Consider the following 17,452-nt stretch of genomic DNA (forward strand, 5'->3'; position numbering starts at 1 on the left):
ACAGATGTTTTTAATTTGAATAAAGCCCAATTTACCTTTTCTTTTGTTTTTCATGCTTTTGGTGTCCTAAGTATCTGCCGTGAAACCAGAGACTGTGAAAATTTACACCTTGTGTGATTCTAAGAGTTTTGAACATTTCCATTTAGGTATTTGATCCATTTTTAAAAAGTGCCAGTGTAGTTAACATACAGTGCTATATTATTTCCAGGTGTTGAGTCAGCGGTTCCATACCTTAGTGTCCATCAAGAGAATTGTGCTCTTAACCCCCGTCATGTATTTCCCCCACCCCTCAACTCACCTGCCCCTCTGGTAACGTTTACTTTGTTAACTATAGCTAAGAGTCTGGTTTTTGGGTTGTCTCTCGATTCTTTTGGCATTTTGTTCATGTATTCTGTTTTGTTTTTATAATTCCACACACGAGTGACATCATATGATATTTTCTTTGCCTGGTCTATTTTGCATAGCATAATGCTCCTTAGATCTATCCGTGTTGTTGCAGATGGCAACATTTCATTCTTTTTTATGGCTGAGTAATACTCCATTATGTACATATACATACATACCCCATCTTTATCCATTCGTCAGTCGTTGGACACTTGCACTGCCTCCATAATTTGGCTGTTGGAGATAATGCTGCTATAAACATGCATGTCCTTTTATTTTATTCACAATTTTGAGTTAAATTTTTTATAACTGTGTGGGAGGTAGAATTCCATATTCTTTCTTTTGGGTGCACTATCCAGTTCTGCCAGCACCGTTTGTGGAAAGATTACTCTTTCCATTGAATGGTTTGGGCAGCATTGTCAAAAAATCAATTGACCACAGACCTACAGGTTTATTTCTGGACTCTCAATTCTATTTCATTGATGTATATGTTGATCCTGATACCACACTGTGTTGATTACTGTTGCTTCGTAGTAAGTTTTGAAATCGGGAAATGTTAGCCCTCCAATTTTGTTCCTCCTTTTCAAGAGTATTTGGCTGGTCTAGGTCCATTGCATGGTCCAGGTCCCTATGAATGTTGGAATCAGCTTGTCATTTCTACAAAGAAGTCAGCAGGGATTCTAAGAAGGATTGTGCTGAATCTGTAGATCATTTTGAGGAGTATGGCCACGTTAACAAGGTCAAGTCTTCCTGTCCGTGAACCTGATATGTTTATTTACTTAAATTTTCTTTAATTATCTTTTAACAATGTTTTCTAGTCACAAATCCTAGGTTTTACACTTATTTTGTTAAATATAATCCTAAGTAACTATTTTGATGTTACTGTAAATGTAGTTGTTTTCTTAATTTCATGTTTTGGATTGTTCATTGCAAGTGTGTAGAAATACGATTTATTTTTTGTGCGTTGAACTTGTGTCTTGGAATCATGCTGAACTTATTATTTCTAATAGTATTCAGTGAATTCCTTAGATACTTCTATATACACATCATGCCATTTATAAATACAGTTTTACTCTTCATTTCCAATATGGATGCTTTGTATTTCCTTTTCTTGGTCTAGTACAATGTTGAATAGATGTGAGACTGTACACATTCACCTAGGAGGAATGCCCCAGGTTTTCATCATTAAGTATCATGCTTGTTGTGGGTTTTCCTTAGCACCCTTTATCAGTTGAGAAACTTTTCTTCAATTCCTATTGGTATTTGTTGAATGTTTGTATCATAAAAAAATGTTGGATTTTGTCAAATGCTTTCTCTGTAACAATTCAGATAATCATGTTATGTGTCACATTAGCTGATTTTCAGATGTGAAGCCAATCTTGCAGCCCCGGGATAGATCTCACTTGCTCGTGGTTCTTCTTTCTCTATGTTGCCATATTTAATTCGTTAGTGTTTTGTGGAGCATTTTTGTGTCCATGTTCATCGTAGACAGTTGTCTATAGCTTTTGTTGTTGTTGTTGTTGCTCACAAGTGTTCCTTCCTTTCTAGTTTTTAAAGGATTTTTAAATATTCGGTATTAGTTTTTCTTTCAATCTTTGTTAGAATTCACTAGTGAAGCCATCTGGGTCTGGCATTTTCTTTACCAGTAATTTTTAAATGATGCATCTGAATTTGATCTCTTTACTTACTATAGGTCTATTTATATAGTTTTTGTATTCCTGAGTCAGTTTTGGTAGGTTTTGTCTTTCTAGGAATGTGTCCATTTCACCTGATGTATATAATATATTGGAATACAATCGTTCATAGTATTATTCTATAATCCTTTCTGTTTTTTAAGGTTGGTAGTAATGCCTCATCTTTCCTTTCTGATTCTAGAAATTAGGAGTCTTTTTTAATTGATTAATTTAACTAAAGGTTTGTCAGTTTTGCTGATTATTTCAAAGGACTAGCTTTTTTGTTGCATTGATTTTTCTCTGTTCCTTTCCTTTTCTCTAGCTCATTAAATTCCACTCTGATCTTAATTATTTCCTTCCTTCTTCTTAAGTTTAGTTTGCCCTTCTGGTGTCTTAGATAGTAGATTAGGTTATTGTTTTCTGATCTTTCTTAATTTTTTAATATAGTTATTTGAAACTGTACATTTTTCTCTAAGTGTTGCTTTAACTGCACCCCACACATTTGGTACTTTGAGCTTTCATTTCCTTTTATCGCAACGCATTTTCTAATTTTTCCTGTGATTTATTCTTTGGCTTATTGATTATTTAGGGGATTTTGTTTAATTTTTTTGTTAATTTTCCAAAGCCTTTCTGTAATGTATTTCTAATTTCATATCCTCATTATCAGAGAATGTACGTGTCATTATTTCTGTCCTTTTAAGTTTTTTTTTTAATGTTTATTTTTGAGACAGAGAGAGACAGAGCATGAGTGGGGGAGGGACAGAGAGAGAGGGAGATACAGAATCCAAAGCAGGCTCCAGGCCCTGAGCCATCAGTACAGAGCCCAATGCGAGGCTTGTACTCGTTAACTGTGAGATCATGACCTGAGCCAAAGTTGGACGCTCAACTGACTGGAGCCACCCAGGCACCCCTGTCCTTTTAAGTTTAGTGAAGTTTGCTTTATGGCCTTCTATATGGTCTGTCCTGGAGAAGGTTCTATGTGTACTTGAGAATAATATATATTGTTCTGTTTGGTAGGGAGCGCTATAGATGGCTTTCAGGTATTGTTGGTTTATAGTGGGTTGTTAAAGTTTGCTATTTCCTTGTTCATCTTTTTCCAGGCTGTTCTACCCAACATTATCATTATTATTATTATTTTAAATGTTTATTTTCGAGAGACAGAATGCAAGTGGGGGAGGGGCAGGGAGCGAGGGGGACAGAGGGTCTGTGCTGACAACAGAGAGCCCAACGCAGGGCTCAAACTCACAGAACATGATCGTGACCCTAGCCAATGTTGGATGCTCAACTGACTGAGCCACCAAGGTGCCCCTGTTTTCTAACATCTTCTAACACAGCATATTAATTTCTTGGTGATTTTTCCACTATACCTATATATTTTTGTTATAGCCTTCGCGGATGCTCTGGGGCTTACCATATACATACTAACTCACCAGAATTAGCTTCAGGTTGAAGCTAACTTAGCTCCAGTGAAACACAGAAATGTCCCATATCGCATTCCTGCCTCTGTGTTATCATGGTTATGCACATAACATTTATCAGTGTTACCACCAAAAACAGGTGGCTGTAATTATCACTGCATATCATTTTTTACATATTTCAGTCTTCTAAAGAAGCTGTCACAAAGGAGAGCAAGTATATATTTATAGTTTTTGTTATATTCCCTTCCTTACATAACATTCCTTGTTCCCTTACCCTTTTCCTGTGGATCGAAGTTGTCACCTGAAGTGCCTTTCATAGGTGGACACAGCTTTGCTTCCTCTCGCTTCCTTTGGGCTGTTGCTGGCATGTTGACTGCATTTTTATGTGATAGGCCCAATAACACAACTACATATTGTTTATATAATTGCTTTTAAAATCAGTTAAGGGAAGAAAGGAGAGAGGATATGTGTTTTTCTTGTCTGTTGTAATTATATAGTCACCTTTTCACATGGATTTAAATGACTGTCTGGAACCCACTTTGAGGCTAAAGTAAGTTCTTAGTTCAGTATTTCTTGGATTGAGAATCCAGTTAAATTCTCCCAGTTTTTATCTGGAAATGTTTTCATTTTGCCTTCATTTTGAAAGATAACATTTGTGGACATAGGATTCTTGGCTGGCAGTTTTTATGGGTTTTTGGGGTTTTTTTGAGCACTTTAAGTGTTTAAATGTAATTAAATGGTAACATTTCAGTGGGTTCTGTTCTCCGTTACTTCTGGTGAGGAGTCCCCTGTTCATCTCGTTCACGGGGTCCCACACTCACCTGAGGCTGTGCTCATTCTCCTTCATTCATTTCTGTCTGTGTTTTGATTACATAACTTCTATCAATCTACCTTCCAGCTTACGAATCCTTCCTTTTGCAGAGTCAGACTCCGGAGCCTCTGGAGTGCATTTTTATTTCATCCGTATTATTCAGCCCTGGCGTTCCCACATGCGTCTCCGTGAGTGTCTGTCTCTTCCCTGACCGTCTGTATTTGCTGTATTCGATGCGATGCTCTCCTACCTTCCTCTGCTTCTTTAATCACAGTTTCTTTATGTTCTTTCGGCGTATCTACAATCACCACTTGGAAGTCTTTGTGAATCCACCATCTGGCTGCTTTCAGAAACACTTTCTGTTGCTTAACGTTTTGTTTTGGTTTGGTTTGGTTTTATTTATTTTTTTGGCGTATGGGTCATACTTTCCTGTTTCTGTCTATGTGTCATAATTTTTTATTGGAAACCGGGCATTTTGATGATACGTTGCAGCAATTCTGGGCATTGGCTTCCGCCTTGGGCTTCTTACGGTTTTCTGCTTGTTTCTGTGTTTAGTGATTATTTGGTTAGTTTTAGCGAAGCCCATTTCTGCCCCCATCACCGTGTGAGTCGTCTGATGAGGCTTCTCAGGGGGCAGCCCAGGGTGTGCCCACAGTCACCCTAGAGGGTGATGGTGCTTTGCCCAGAGCCTTGTGCCTCACTCCTTGACCACGCCCAACTGTTAGCATCACTGATTGCTACTGATGTCAACAGTGTCCTGGGACGTAAAATGCTCCACAGCGTAATCCAGTCGAATTTGGGCTTCTTTGAACGGACGCTTCCCACGGCCAGTGTTTGAGCTTTGCTCTGACCGCAGGAGGCTCCTTCCAGTGTGCTCTTTCCTCGGTTCCATCCCGCACACCAGCCAGTTGGCCTGTGTGTGCAGCGCACACCCCCACGTCCCCCTCGCCTCTTACAGCAACCTCTGCTGACTCTCATGAGGGCCTTGGGCTTGAACTTCTCCACGCTCTGCTGCAAATAGGGTCGGACCCTTTGGGGAGAGACTGGGAATCACCTGCCTCATGGCCTGCTTCTCTTCCAAGGCAGAGTCTCTGAGCCGTGGCTGTGGAACGGGGTATGAGGACAGCGGTAGGCATCTGTCGGAGCGACACCTCGTTCAGGAGCTGAGTGCCCCATGCCGCAGGGTGGGCGTTGGCCTTGGGTCCTCTTCGGCGTGCGCCTGCCGGTGTGGGGCCACCCGGGGCATGAGTCAGAGCAAGGGGCGAGCTTTCCTTTCTCTCCATCCACCCAGTGGAGATCCTCATGCCATGAGTGAGGGCTGGGTGGAAGAGGGAAGCCCCCACGTCTTGTCGAATTTTCCAGAACTCAGCCTCCGCAGTAGGTACCAGGGTGGGGGCGGGATGGGGCACGGTGGCACTCTGGTCCTGCCAGGGAGGTGGGGCCCCGGCTGGGAGCCAGGAGGAGGCTCGTGTGCTCTGATAGCATTGTCTGGAGTGTGAGTTCTGTCCTGCTGGGCTGGGAGCAGCTCGCAGAGAATGGGGCTCAGGTCAGATGCCACAGGGTGTCACTCTTCTTAGTTTCCCTAGACTTAAACAATTTTTTTTAATGTTTATTTATTTTGAGAGAGAGAGAGAGAGAGACAGAGCATGAGTGGGGGTGGGGGTGGAGAAAGAGAGAGACAGAGCATGAGTGGGGGGGGAGAGAGAGAGAGAGAGAGAGAGAATCCCAAGCAGGCTCTGCCTTGTCAGCACAGAGCCCGATATGGGGCTCGAACTCATGAACTGGGAGATCATGACCTGAGCCAAAAGCAAGAGTGAGGCACCTAACTGACTCAGCCACCCAGGTGCCCCTCCCTGGACTTTCTGAGTTCGTGTTCTTTCACTTCCGTCTGCCCTAAAGACCATTTCCAGACCTTGTAAGTAGTTGCTGTTGATAATTCTCAGCATTTTTGCTGGGAAATGGGTCCGTGGAGCACTTACAGCATCATGCCAGAAGTCTGGCCACCCTTTTTCAAAAACGTCCGTTTACGCCCACTCGATGCTGGTTTCATACCTACCCCCCAACATGACTGTGACCTTAAAATGGGGCGCTGAGGGTCACCTGGGTGGCTCCGTCAGTGGAGCGTCCGACTTCGGCTCGGGTCGTGATCTCGCCGCTCGTGAGTTCGAGCCCCACGTCGGACTCTGTGCCGACGGCTCGGAGCTTGGAGCCCGCTTCGGATTCTGTGTCTCCCTCGCTCTCTGCCCCTCCCCCACTTGGGCTCTCCCCCCAAATAAGTACAATATGTTAAGAAACGGGGCGCTCAGGCTCATTGTTTCTGAGGCTTTACGAGCACCTGTTCCCCTCCCACTATTGTACGTGTGTCTAGTTGTAAAAGCACATCTGAATGACTAGGTGACATTCGGGAAGGGCATGTACCAGCCCTTTGATGAGACCGTCTCTGGGAAATCAGTCCAGCAAGTCGTTTATGGAGAAACTGGGGAGTCGCTTTCTGTATACACACCCGGCAACGTATTGTAGAAAGCTGGTCCCTGCTAATATGTGCTTCGTTACCGATCATCTGGTTTGTAATCTGTGGTTCGAGGGATCCGGCGTCAGACTAGGAAAATGGTCCCCGTTTCGATGATTCATCTTGACAACCCCTCTGTCACTGGGGCCTTCCCTGCCCACGGGACTCGTAGGAAGACCTGTCTGATTTGATGCCCGCGAGGGTTCTGTGAATTCCTGGTGCATCAGGTCAACTGTGTACCTGACGGGTCCCCCCTGGTACCAAGGGGGTACTTGGGGTCCCCCCTGAGCTCCAGCTGCCTGGGCTGGGAGCCGGGTCAATCCAGCTGTGGCCTCTCTCGTTGTTCACAGCCCCCAGCACATTTTTCTCAAGCACCTGTGACCTCAGGCGCTTCCCTGTTGAGTGTGGACGTGGGAGCGAGGTGGCCTCAGAGCTTTCCATCCACCTGGCCCAGCCCGAATTCCCTTTTCCTTGTTCTCTTGCCTCCCCGGGCTGCCCACACGTGCCCACCTGGGGTCCAGCAGGAACGTCTCAGCCACATTCAGGCCCAGAGACTTTTGCACCGAACTGCCTTATCGAAGTGTCTTCTCGACAAGGGGGGTGGTGCTGCACCTAAAAGCAATTCCCGTCTGCTAAGAGAACCATTCATTTTTCTTATTACTCTATTATTATCTTTTTGTTGTTTTTTTAAGGTGTATTTATTTATCTTGAGAGTTGGGGGGAGGGAGAGTGGGAGAGAGGGAATGAGCAGGGGAGAGACAGGGAGGGAGACAGAATCCCAAGCAGGCTCTGCACTGTCAACGCCGAATCCAGCGTGGGGCTCGAACTCACGAACTGTAAGATCATGGTCCGGGCCGAAATCAAGAGTCAGACACTTCACCGACTGAGCCCCCCAGGCGCCCCTCCTATTAATTGCTTTAAAGTCTCTGCTGCATGGGGTCCGACTAGAGTCGGTAGAACCTGAACGCAGAAGAGCTTTCATCGCACCTTCCGAAAGGGCCATCACCCCCAGATCACCTCCACGGGGAGAGAAGAGTTTGCTTCTGTGCCGGCAAGAACCCTCCCCTCCGCTGAGATGCTCCACGAAGCCGGGGTGTTTGCAGGGGGGTGGCCGGGCGGCGTCTGGCTGTGAAGGCTCGTCGTCGTGTGAGTGGCGGTGTCGTCTTCCTCGTCCGCGTCTCCCCCGCCAAGTCCTCGGAGCTTCTCTCCGGCGACGCTCATCAAGCCGGGGAGTCAGCCGCCCCGTCTGCCTCCACGGGGTGTTGGCTCGATGACGTCGGTGACCTCATGGAGAAGACCCAGGACGAGCGTGGCCGCCTTTGCTCCCACTGCCTGTCGGGCGCCCGTGGCGTGAGACCAGCCTGGTGGCCCCCCGCAGCAGCGACATCCCCAGCGTCGGCCACATTATGATGTCTGATGTGGCAGAACATCAGCGCCAGCTACGTTTCCCTTTCCCTTCTGGCTCTTACGCCACCCTGGATGGATGAGCACCCGACCCGCAGAAATGCCATTCTCTTAGGTAATCAAGCGTTGGATTTTTTTTTTCTTTAGGAACACGTGCCACTTCATAGGGTTTTCCTTTTAGTGTCTGTGCTATCTTCTGGAAATTTACGGGGGGCTGTGCCCAGAGTCCTATGAATGATAAGACCGCCTGACCTCCTTCTTTGTCTTCTGTGTGTTTTCTGATTGCTACGGTGGCTTTGGGAAACACAGAAAGAAAATGCTGTTTGGAAAGTGACCCAGCCTGCTCCCTGAAATAATTTTTGTAGTTGTCTTACAGACCTTTGCTTTTCTTTTTTAAAGTTTACTTACTTATTTTGAAAGAGAGAGAGAGAGAGTACGAGTTGGGGAGGGGGAGGGAGAGAGGGAGAGAAGGAGAGAGAGAATCCCAAGCAGGCTCTGTGCTCTCAGCACGGAGCCCCACGCAGGGCTGGAACTCATGACCCCGGTTTCATGACCTGAGCCGAAACCAAGAGTCAGGTGCTCAACAAACTGAACCACCCAGCCACGCCTAGACCTCTGCTTTCATGCAGGAGGATTATTACCTGGTTAGGAACTTTTGTGGTTCTGTTCAGAATCAGAAAATCCCATCAGTGACCCATTTCAACAATGAAGAACCTTTTTGGATCCTTCTGCCTCAAGTGGAAGTTGTCTCCTGTTATTCAGAATGGAAATTGTGGTGTCGGGATTTCAGCGGCGTGGCTAATGGCCACATTTGTATTCCCACTTTCTCTTCCGAAATGAAAAGGAAAACAAGAAGGAGATGCCTGTTTGTTAAGTCCGAGAGATGTAGAAAATCACCCATAACGTTGTCAGCTTTCAAAAGCCACCTTGATTCCGGGGCATCTGTGACGTGAAGGAGGAGGTTCAGAGACAAGGGGGATGGGCAGGAGGCCAGACGAGTGAGCAGGTCTTACAATGTGACCTCACCCCCCCCCCCCGCCCCCCGCCCCGTACACATGACAAGCTACGTTGCCTGCTTGTCGGGTGAAACACTGTCGCCCGGAGATGATCCCGCCTGTTCATCCCTCCTGCAGATGTGGCTCTTGCGTCCTGCTTTCCAGTGACGCCCCTCAGTTATTCCTGGAAGAAGGAAAAAGTTCTAGAACCACGTGGAACATTTTGCTATCCAGTGAAGAAGGGAATGTGGTTGTGACTGCGTCAGACTGCATCATTATCTCATCAGTAGGACCTGTGCTCCCGGGAAGAAGATTCCTGGCTTCCAGCAGCTCTCCCGTGACAGCCAAGGCGTTAGAAGGAGGCTCCGCATACCTGGGGGCACAAGGGGAGGGCGTCCCGGTTCCCCGACAGCTCAGCAAGGCCTTCCCCACAAAGCCCCCACGCCCCGAGCAGGTCTCGCGCTCTGAGCAGTGAATACGTGCGTTCAGTGCCCGGAGGAAGGGTGAGCTGGTGTGGGTCACAGAGGAAGGCACCCGTCACATCACAGAGAATCCGGTGGACTGAGTTTGGCTTTGAATGGGAGACCTCGGCCTTGAGGCTGGCACAGGCCCTTCTGCTGGCCGTTCCCCGTGGCAGCTTTGGTCCAGGCTCTGAAAGCTGGGTCTGCAGGCTGTCGTTTAGGAAAGTGACACCCTGGCCGTAGAGAGGGATCTTCCTGGAGAGAGATGTGACGCGGGTCCAACTGCTCTTTATTGTGAAGCTGTGTCAACAACCCAATCTTGCCTGTAAACTCAGAAGCCTGTGGGGGCTCTTTGCCAAGACCACGCCCCCCCCCCGGAACGGTTGCTGGGGTTGCACACCAGGTGCTGCTACTGATTTATTAGTCAGAGGCTCTCTTCGTGCAAATACCTTGGATCTACCCTCCTTGCGACCATCCTGATTGGCATGGGCAGTGATTGGAGTGTTTTCTGAACCAGAATTAACTGGTTGAAACAAAAAGGGCAGCTATGACAAAGAGACACAGTTTTGGAGTAGGACGGCTAGAGTGTCCCATCTCTGCCAGAAAAAGCTGACAGTGTAGTCTCCAGACCTCTTTGGGCCTCCCAATTCCACATTTTACAGAGAGGAAATGCCCCCTGTCCTGTTCCGTGCACACGGAGGTTGGAAGAGCACACGGAGTACGTTTCCCTGATGTGGACCCGGTGGGTCGTTCAGGCGTGTTAGACCAATGACGGGATAGGTAAACGAAGGACGGGTGCTGCTCTGAAAGCCTTTAGACTAGAAAGCGCCCGAATCAAACAAATCCCTTCTGAGTTTGGCTCATTGGCATAAACGTGTAAGTTCTAGGCAGAAATGAGAAAGTGAAGCTGACATAAATTAGATTCTTGCATCATAAATGAATTCTATAATCTTCTGCCCCGAAGTCTTGTTGACTACCCCAGAGAGATCCTCAGACGCTCACCAGCCTCTTTCAGGAACGTTTTCTTGTGAAGCGTTTTTTTTATTTTTTATTTTTTTGTTTTTTTCCGTAAAGAGCGTTGTAATTCGGATCGTCTGGAGTAAAGTTGGAAGTGACTTAGTTCAAAGGAAACCTCATCTGAAAGATTTTTGAATATCAACGTGTATGTTTATAGTGAGAATTTAGCATGGGTTTTTCCAAATGCGCTAGCAAAACGTGACCGCAGAGATGCGGTTTCGGCTGATGGTGCGTGGATCCCCACGTACCTGGAGGAGTGATGTCATCTGTGTGCACTGTCCCCTCCCACCTTTGTGCTTTATGTCCTGCACGCTTCCGATCCGTGTTCTAATGGGTTCATCTGTGTTTCCCGAATACACGTGAGGTCCTTGACGCCAAAGCCAGTGTTCTTCCATTTGGGTCCTGTCCTTGGCAGAAACTAAATTTCACTGGGTATGTATTTACTTAACTCGCTTAGTGCCAGACGCCGTCCCGGGTGGTTTCCGAGAAAATCATTCAGTCCCCTGACACCCTTAACAGGCAGCTGGTGGTGTTACCCCTTCCCCGACGTGAAGATGTGATGCCCGGGTCCCACGTCTGGGACGTGGAGGGAGGGGATGTGTTCTAACCCGGCTGGCCACCGGGGCTCGGCGTCAATGGCACACACACCGTCAGACTCAGAACGACGAGCAGACCAGAAGCACACCTGTCCTCCGCCGTGCCCCCAAGATATGACTTCCCGCGTGGACACGATTCCCCATGTGAGATGTGGAAACACACCCCCACTTGGGAGGCTGTGATGAAGGTGGGTGGGAGGAGCCGGGTGAGCGGGCCACACGGCAGGTGAGCCCTGCTCCCGAGCATGGGAGCAGCCAGGACTCACGCTCCGGCACTGACCCAGCGTGAGCCTTCACGAAGGCTCCGGGGCAGCTCAGGAGACGGGCCAGTGGTGTTTGCCTGCTTTCATTTCTGTTTCATCAGAGTCCTCTACGGTCTCTCAGCCATGAGTGGGTGGACTCCAGACCATCAGCCCTGGATGGTGGGGGAGGTTGGGGCCAGGCTCACATCTCGGGGGAAATTTAAAGTCAGGGCAGGAGCAGGAAATCAGAACCCGGATTAGGATCTCGGGTGCTCCGTGTCCCTGAGCAGAGTCACATTATCTTGGGGCTCCTTCTGCACCAGACAGATGCACCTGAAAAATGATTTGACCGTAAGCATCTTGGGGTCAACCTCACGACAAATTTACTTAAATTTTGTGTTGCATTTAAGTAAATGAAGGTGCTTGTAAAGGTCTGGGCATGCCATTTGGTTCATTCATTCATTCATTCATTCATTCGTTCATTCACTCAACTCATCGTTATTAGTTCTGGGTACTTGGGATTGATCTGTTTGTGAACAAAATCGACAGATCTGCTGTCCTCATGGTGTATTCATGGATCTTTACTGAGATGCTGTTATGTGCCCAGCACCACGCGAGGCGCCTGGGATAGGGTGGTGGAATCACAAACCTATTTTTGGAAGCCCCATAAATTCCTGGAGGTGACCCTCAGAGATCGCTCTGCGGTGTGGCTGTCACCACACGTGTGGTCGCCCGGCCACAGCTCCTCGGCGTTGGGAACCGGACCTCCCAGGCAGCAACATCCTGCAGTGACCGCACCTGCTGGGTCAGGGGATGCTTGGGAGGGTTGTTTTATGGGATGAAGAAGCGATCGCCCTGCTGACTGCTTGGGTGCTCCCTGTCTCCTTCCGCCCCCCCCCCCGCCCCCCCCCCCCACTTAATCACCGCGGACCTGGGGCAGCAGTGTATATCAGGACTGGTCTTCGTCCTGGCTCCGATTTCTCGAGCTCGTCACTCTGCTTTCAGTCCGCGTTCAGCTTCCCTCTTTTACTGAATAAGCATTGATTCCAGGGCTTGCTGGTTTTGTTTTTCAAGATCAATCCGTGTCTGTGTCAGTGGAGTACAGAAAACGGCATCACTGAGTTATAATTAACTTCTGACTATTGTATATTTGAAGATCCAAAATCTCCCATTGATTTGGCATACTGACTTTCTTTTCTGGAGCCCTGCAGAAATGAACTTGGAAGTTGCCCATCTTACGTCCAAAGAGCTGTAACCGTATTTTAATTTCGTTAACTTTCAGGTTTGGTGATGGCTATACAGTCAAGATTTGGCTCTGTAAGGAAACCAGTCCACACAGTGTGGTTTCTGACTGCTTGAAGCTCCATTTTCCAGGGATCCAGTTTAAGGTAGTGCTGATATTCTATATGACTTCTTTGTTTTGAGCACAAGAAATCTGAGAAGGGGCGTCTGGGTGGCTCAGTCATTTGAGCATCCAACTTCAGCTCAGGTCATGATCTCACTGTTCATGTGTTCAAGCCCCATGTTGGGCTCTGTGCTGACAGCTCAGAGCCTGGAGCCTATTTTGGGTTCTGTGTCTCCCTCTCTCTCTGCCCCTCCCCTGCTCTCACTCTATCTCTCTCTCTCTCAAAAATAAATAAACATTAAAAAATTTTTTTTTAAAAAGGAATCTTATAAGCACATTTACCTTGTTCCCTGTTTTAATTCCATGCCATTACGAGTCCTCGCCTATTGTCTTAGCCTCGTTGCAAAACATAGGCTCCTCCCTTCCCCACTGAAAATAGCAAAGGGTGAGTGCATGTTGCTTGATCACTGTGAAGGATGATGAGCCCGTCCGGCCACTTTGTTGGGTCTCCCAGAGTGAACTGTGGTTTCGTAGGCCCGTTACCCATGGGCCCAGTCATGTTTCGTCCAGGAAGGAAAGATTGCAGAAAGGAATTTCTTCCAGGCATTTGCTGCGGGGTTTAGAGGCTTGGTGGTTTCAGCACTATTTTCACGAGGGGTGCACGGTGCGTGGATCGTAATCCTCCGCTAATGTGATGCCAAGTGATCCCTGAACCAGCAGTGTCTTTGTCACCTGGGAGCTGGTGGGATCTGCAGGATCCCAAGCCCCAACCAACCAAATCCAGATCGGCATCTGAGGACGTGACCCGGTGATTCCTACGCACAGTAGCAATTTAGAAGCGCCGTGTGTGTAGAATACCTTGGATAGCTGTGTGGTCCTCGTTTGTCATAAATTCTAATAGGTTCTGGTCTGTAAAATAGCTGTCACCCGTCTATTTCCACAAGAGCCACCGAGCGAAATCCATCAATAAGCATGCTGTACAAGGCCGGTGGTTCGTGCTCACGAATGGCCCCAAACAGCCCGAGGACACACGTGCTGTTACCCTGCTCTGCACGTGTGCCGACAGGGGTCGGAAGGTTTGCTCTCCCACCAAGAGCTGCTCCGCCAGCTAATGGTGAGGGCCACAGGGATCTCTCCTCACGTCCCAGCCAAGTTCAGGTCCTCCGTGCATCTCCTTACTCAACAGTTACGTCCTCCTTCTCAGCTAGTGCTCCGTACCCCCTCACCCCTGGAGCGCTCTTCCTCCCCTTATGGCATGTTGGGGGGGCATATAAGGGGCAGATCGGCGACTCGGTCTTGAGGGGGACCACCCACTTGCTCTGCCTCAGAATCAGTCGTCAGTACGCATGCACTGGGGACCCAGAACGGACCCACACCCCAGCTGGTATTTGGGTGTGTGGTTTAAAAAAAAATGTCATTTACTTAGCAGTTAAATATCCTGTGATCGACTTTGTGTGACGGCGGCCAGTCGTGTGATATGGTTTACGGTTTGCTTTTGGCTTTTAGGGGCAGCGTCTTAACCTGCTGGAATACCACGTGCCGAAGCAGTGGGAGTGCTTGGCCGACCTGTTCAGGGTTCTGGAAGGCAATAAGACCTTCCTGAGCATCCAACGTTACTCCATCAACCAAACCACTTTGGAACAGGTATTGTATCTTGAACGCATCGGCGGATTGCATTTTGGTACCTGCTTGAGACCTTCCCAGCTGATTTTAATTATTTTTTTTTAACATTTATTTATTTTTGAGAGAGAAAGACGACAGAGCATGAGTGGGGCAGGGGCGGAGAGAGGGAGACACAGAATCCAAAACAGGCTCCAGGGTCTGAGCTGTCAGCACAGAGCCCGACGCAGGGCTCGAACTCACAAACCTCGAGATCGTGACCTGAGCTGAAGTCAGATGCTTAACCGGCTGAGCCACCCAGGCACCCCCCACCCCTACCCCTGCAGCTGATTTTAAAAGTAGCCAGATTACTTCTTGAGGTCATTCTTTCTTTAAATTACTCACTGGTTTTACAACACAGGATGGTTTGTTTCTTGTCAGCTGTCCACTTAAGGTACATATTTAGGGGGCCCCTGGGGGGGGGCTCAGTCGGTTGAGCATCCAACTTCAGCTCAGGTCATGATCTCACGGCTTGCTGGGTTGGAGCCCCACATCGGGCTCTGCCCTGACAGTGCTGAGCCAGCCTGAGTTCCTCTCTCTCCCTCTCTCTCTGCCCCTCCCCCACTTGTGTTGTCTCTGTCTCTCCTCTCAAAATAAATAAATAAACTTAAAAAAAAAAAAGGTACGTATTTAGCAGGGCTCCGGTTTGTAGACAAGCAGAGTGGGTGTTCACTGGGGAGATCGTGCCCTGCTAACCTTCCCTTCTTCATTTTGCTTGCCCCCCCCCCCCCGAACGTCTAAGGGGACTCTGCTGTAAGTGATCCTTAGTGGACTTTGGGAAGCAAAGTGCTCGCTTTACTGAGTGCCAGCATGTAGAATTAAATCACAGCTTCTTTCTCAAGCCGCGCTTGAGGCATCCAGAATTTCCAGGCGATCTAATAATTGTCCTCAAAGGACTTACCTGCTTATGGTGGTTTCTAGGCGGGTGGTATGAATGAGTGGCTTGTGGTTTGGGGGGCAAGTGGGGCTGTGCTTTAAGGTGCCCCTTCGTCTAATAGTTGAGAAGAGAAGGTCTAGTGTTCTTACACGTTAACGATGGTTTTCATCCTTTCGTCAGGTATTTATTAATTTTGTTACTGAGCAACAGAAAGCTTCGCCGTGTACCCGGGCTCCATCCACCGGCTGTCACCAGCCCGATCACCTGCCTATCTAAGCATGAAAGGAGACGTTTCTAAGAGGAATAATACCTTGTCTTTGGTTAACAAGTCATCCTGGAGGATCACAGGAGCCTGAGCGCCCCGGAGGTGCTGGGAGTCTGGCTCCTGCTGGTCAAATCCATACTTTCTCATTTCCTTTTTGAAACTAACTGATAACCAGGCACCTCAAAGATTGGTTTCTGTAGACTTTTAGGGCATCCCCCTGCATGGTTTGTCAAGCCAAGGAGGGGCCGGCTTCTTGGTGACAGGGGCACGAGGGACCCTCGAGTCCCGACTGAGACATCTTGGAGCTGGAAAGGCTCTGCCAGAGATCAGCCGTTCCGAACATCTCACTGTACCTTTAAGGAACTGAGGCGGCCAAGGCTAGTAACTTTTCCGACTGATTTGTTTAGGAAATAGTAGCTCAGGCTATTTTCCATTTTTGCCCCATTTTACTAGATACGCTGACATGTGTCTAAATAAAAATTCAAGGATTTAAATACCATTTTTTTTTGTAATACTAGATGTTCTATGGTAGGACATGTGAAAATTGCCATTTTTTTTCCATACAAAAGCTGCTTTTTTTTTAAAGAAATCAGAATTCAGGAGCTTTTTAGTGAGCCCTTTAGCAAAATTGAGTAAATTGAACTGGGTACTCTCTGCCATTTATAACAGTTTTACCAGAGTTGTGCAGATTTTAAATATAGGGAGGTATGGAAAGCAATATAATGTGGATGTATTCTGTTTTTCTTAATTTCTTAATTTTCTTAATACCTCCTGGCATTCTCGGTTTTAAAATCAATGACGCACACTGTCTAGTTACCTTCTCATTTTGCCAGGAAAATTAGTACGATACGTAATAAATAAACATTACCTTCCAAACACTTGAAAATTTTCTACCAACTAAGCCATTCTCGGAGTTACTGCCCTAGTCTCTTCAGATACAAAGTCCCGCGAAGTGGCTCCAGAGGGCCACGGTGGGTTGACATTCTGCATCTGATGGCAACAAGCGTGAAGTGAGTGTGTCCGTCCCTGAAAATGGTTTCTTGCCAGGCGTTTCTGAGTTTTGAGATGTTTCTCAACCTTCTTTGAATAACATTTTTTCTCAAATCTCCATGGACAGCTGTATTCATTTCATTTGAAAGTTTGACCTTATCCAATTAAAGTTTTGAGTAATAGTAGCTTGGGGCCCAAAGCTTGTGAGATTCCTGTCCCTTTTCTTTCCAGACGCAGGATTTCACTAAAATCTGTCTTTTCCTGATACCATTCGCTACTAGAGATCTTTTTAACTTGTCAGGATTCAGCAAATCACAGAGAGTTTTTGTTCGAATGATTTCAGTTTCACATGAATCACGCTTTCCTAAAGAAGTTGCAATTTAGGGTTTTAGGATGCCACCCCCCCCCCCCCCGTTCTAACACAGTCTCATTGTCAAAGTGTAGGATGTAATCCTTTGTTATGAGTGTTGTTGAATTGATCAATAAAGCCCAAGACCCGGGAACATGGTTCTACTGTAGTGAATAAATGAGGTGCGCTTTTGCGTCGCCCGATTCTTGGAACGAAGTTGTGTATTTCTTTGCATGTTAGGGGATCCAGTTTAAAAAGCTAAGGGGGAAATGCATCCACTCTAGATCTTTTAAAGCTTGAAAAGGTTAACATTTGATTGAGTCTGCAACGTTCCGCTCTCGGGGATTCTTTGAGCTGCCGTTTTCTTGGAGGTGGTGCTTCCCAGTAGGCCTTCGAACAGTCAACAGGAAGAGAAAAGAAACTTGTATGTGCGAGCTCCATACCCCAGAAGACTGGA

The 17,452-nt window shown here is 47.3% G+C and overlaps 1 protein-coding gene across 6 annotated transcripts in view; it reads left to right on the forward strand.

Annotated features, from left to right (window-relative positions):
* Window positions 1-17,149, forward strand: part of ABCA13 (ATP binding cassette subfamily A member 13) — a 395,893-nt gene extending 378,744 nt beyond the window's left edge. For all 6 annotated transcript variants that reach the window (XM_047839515.1, XM_047839521.1, XM_047839537.1 and 3 more), the window contains 3 exons: window positions 12,793-12,898; window positions 14,362-14,499; window positions 15,572-17,149. In XM_047839515.1, coding sequence (XP_047695471.1) covers window positions 12,793-12,898; window positions 14,362-14,499; window positions 15,572-15,667 — 340 coding nt within the window. In that variant the 3' untranslated portion in view covers window positions 15,668-17,149. The remainder of the gene's footprint in view (window positions 1-12,792; window positions 12,899-14,361; window positions 14,500-15,571) is intronic.
* Window positions 17,150-17,452: the final 303 nt, after the last annotated feature.

The sequence above is a fragment of the Prionailurus viverrinus genome, chromosome A2 (assembly GCF_022837055.1).
Source record: "Prionailurus viverrinus isolate Anna chromosome A2, UM_Priviv_1.0, whole genome shotgun sequence".
Classification (NCBI taxonomy): Eukaryota; Metazoa; Chordata; class Mammalia; order Carnivora; family Felidae; genus Prionailurus; species Prionailurus viverrinus.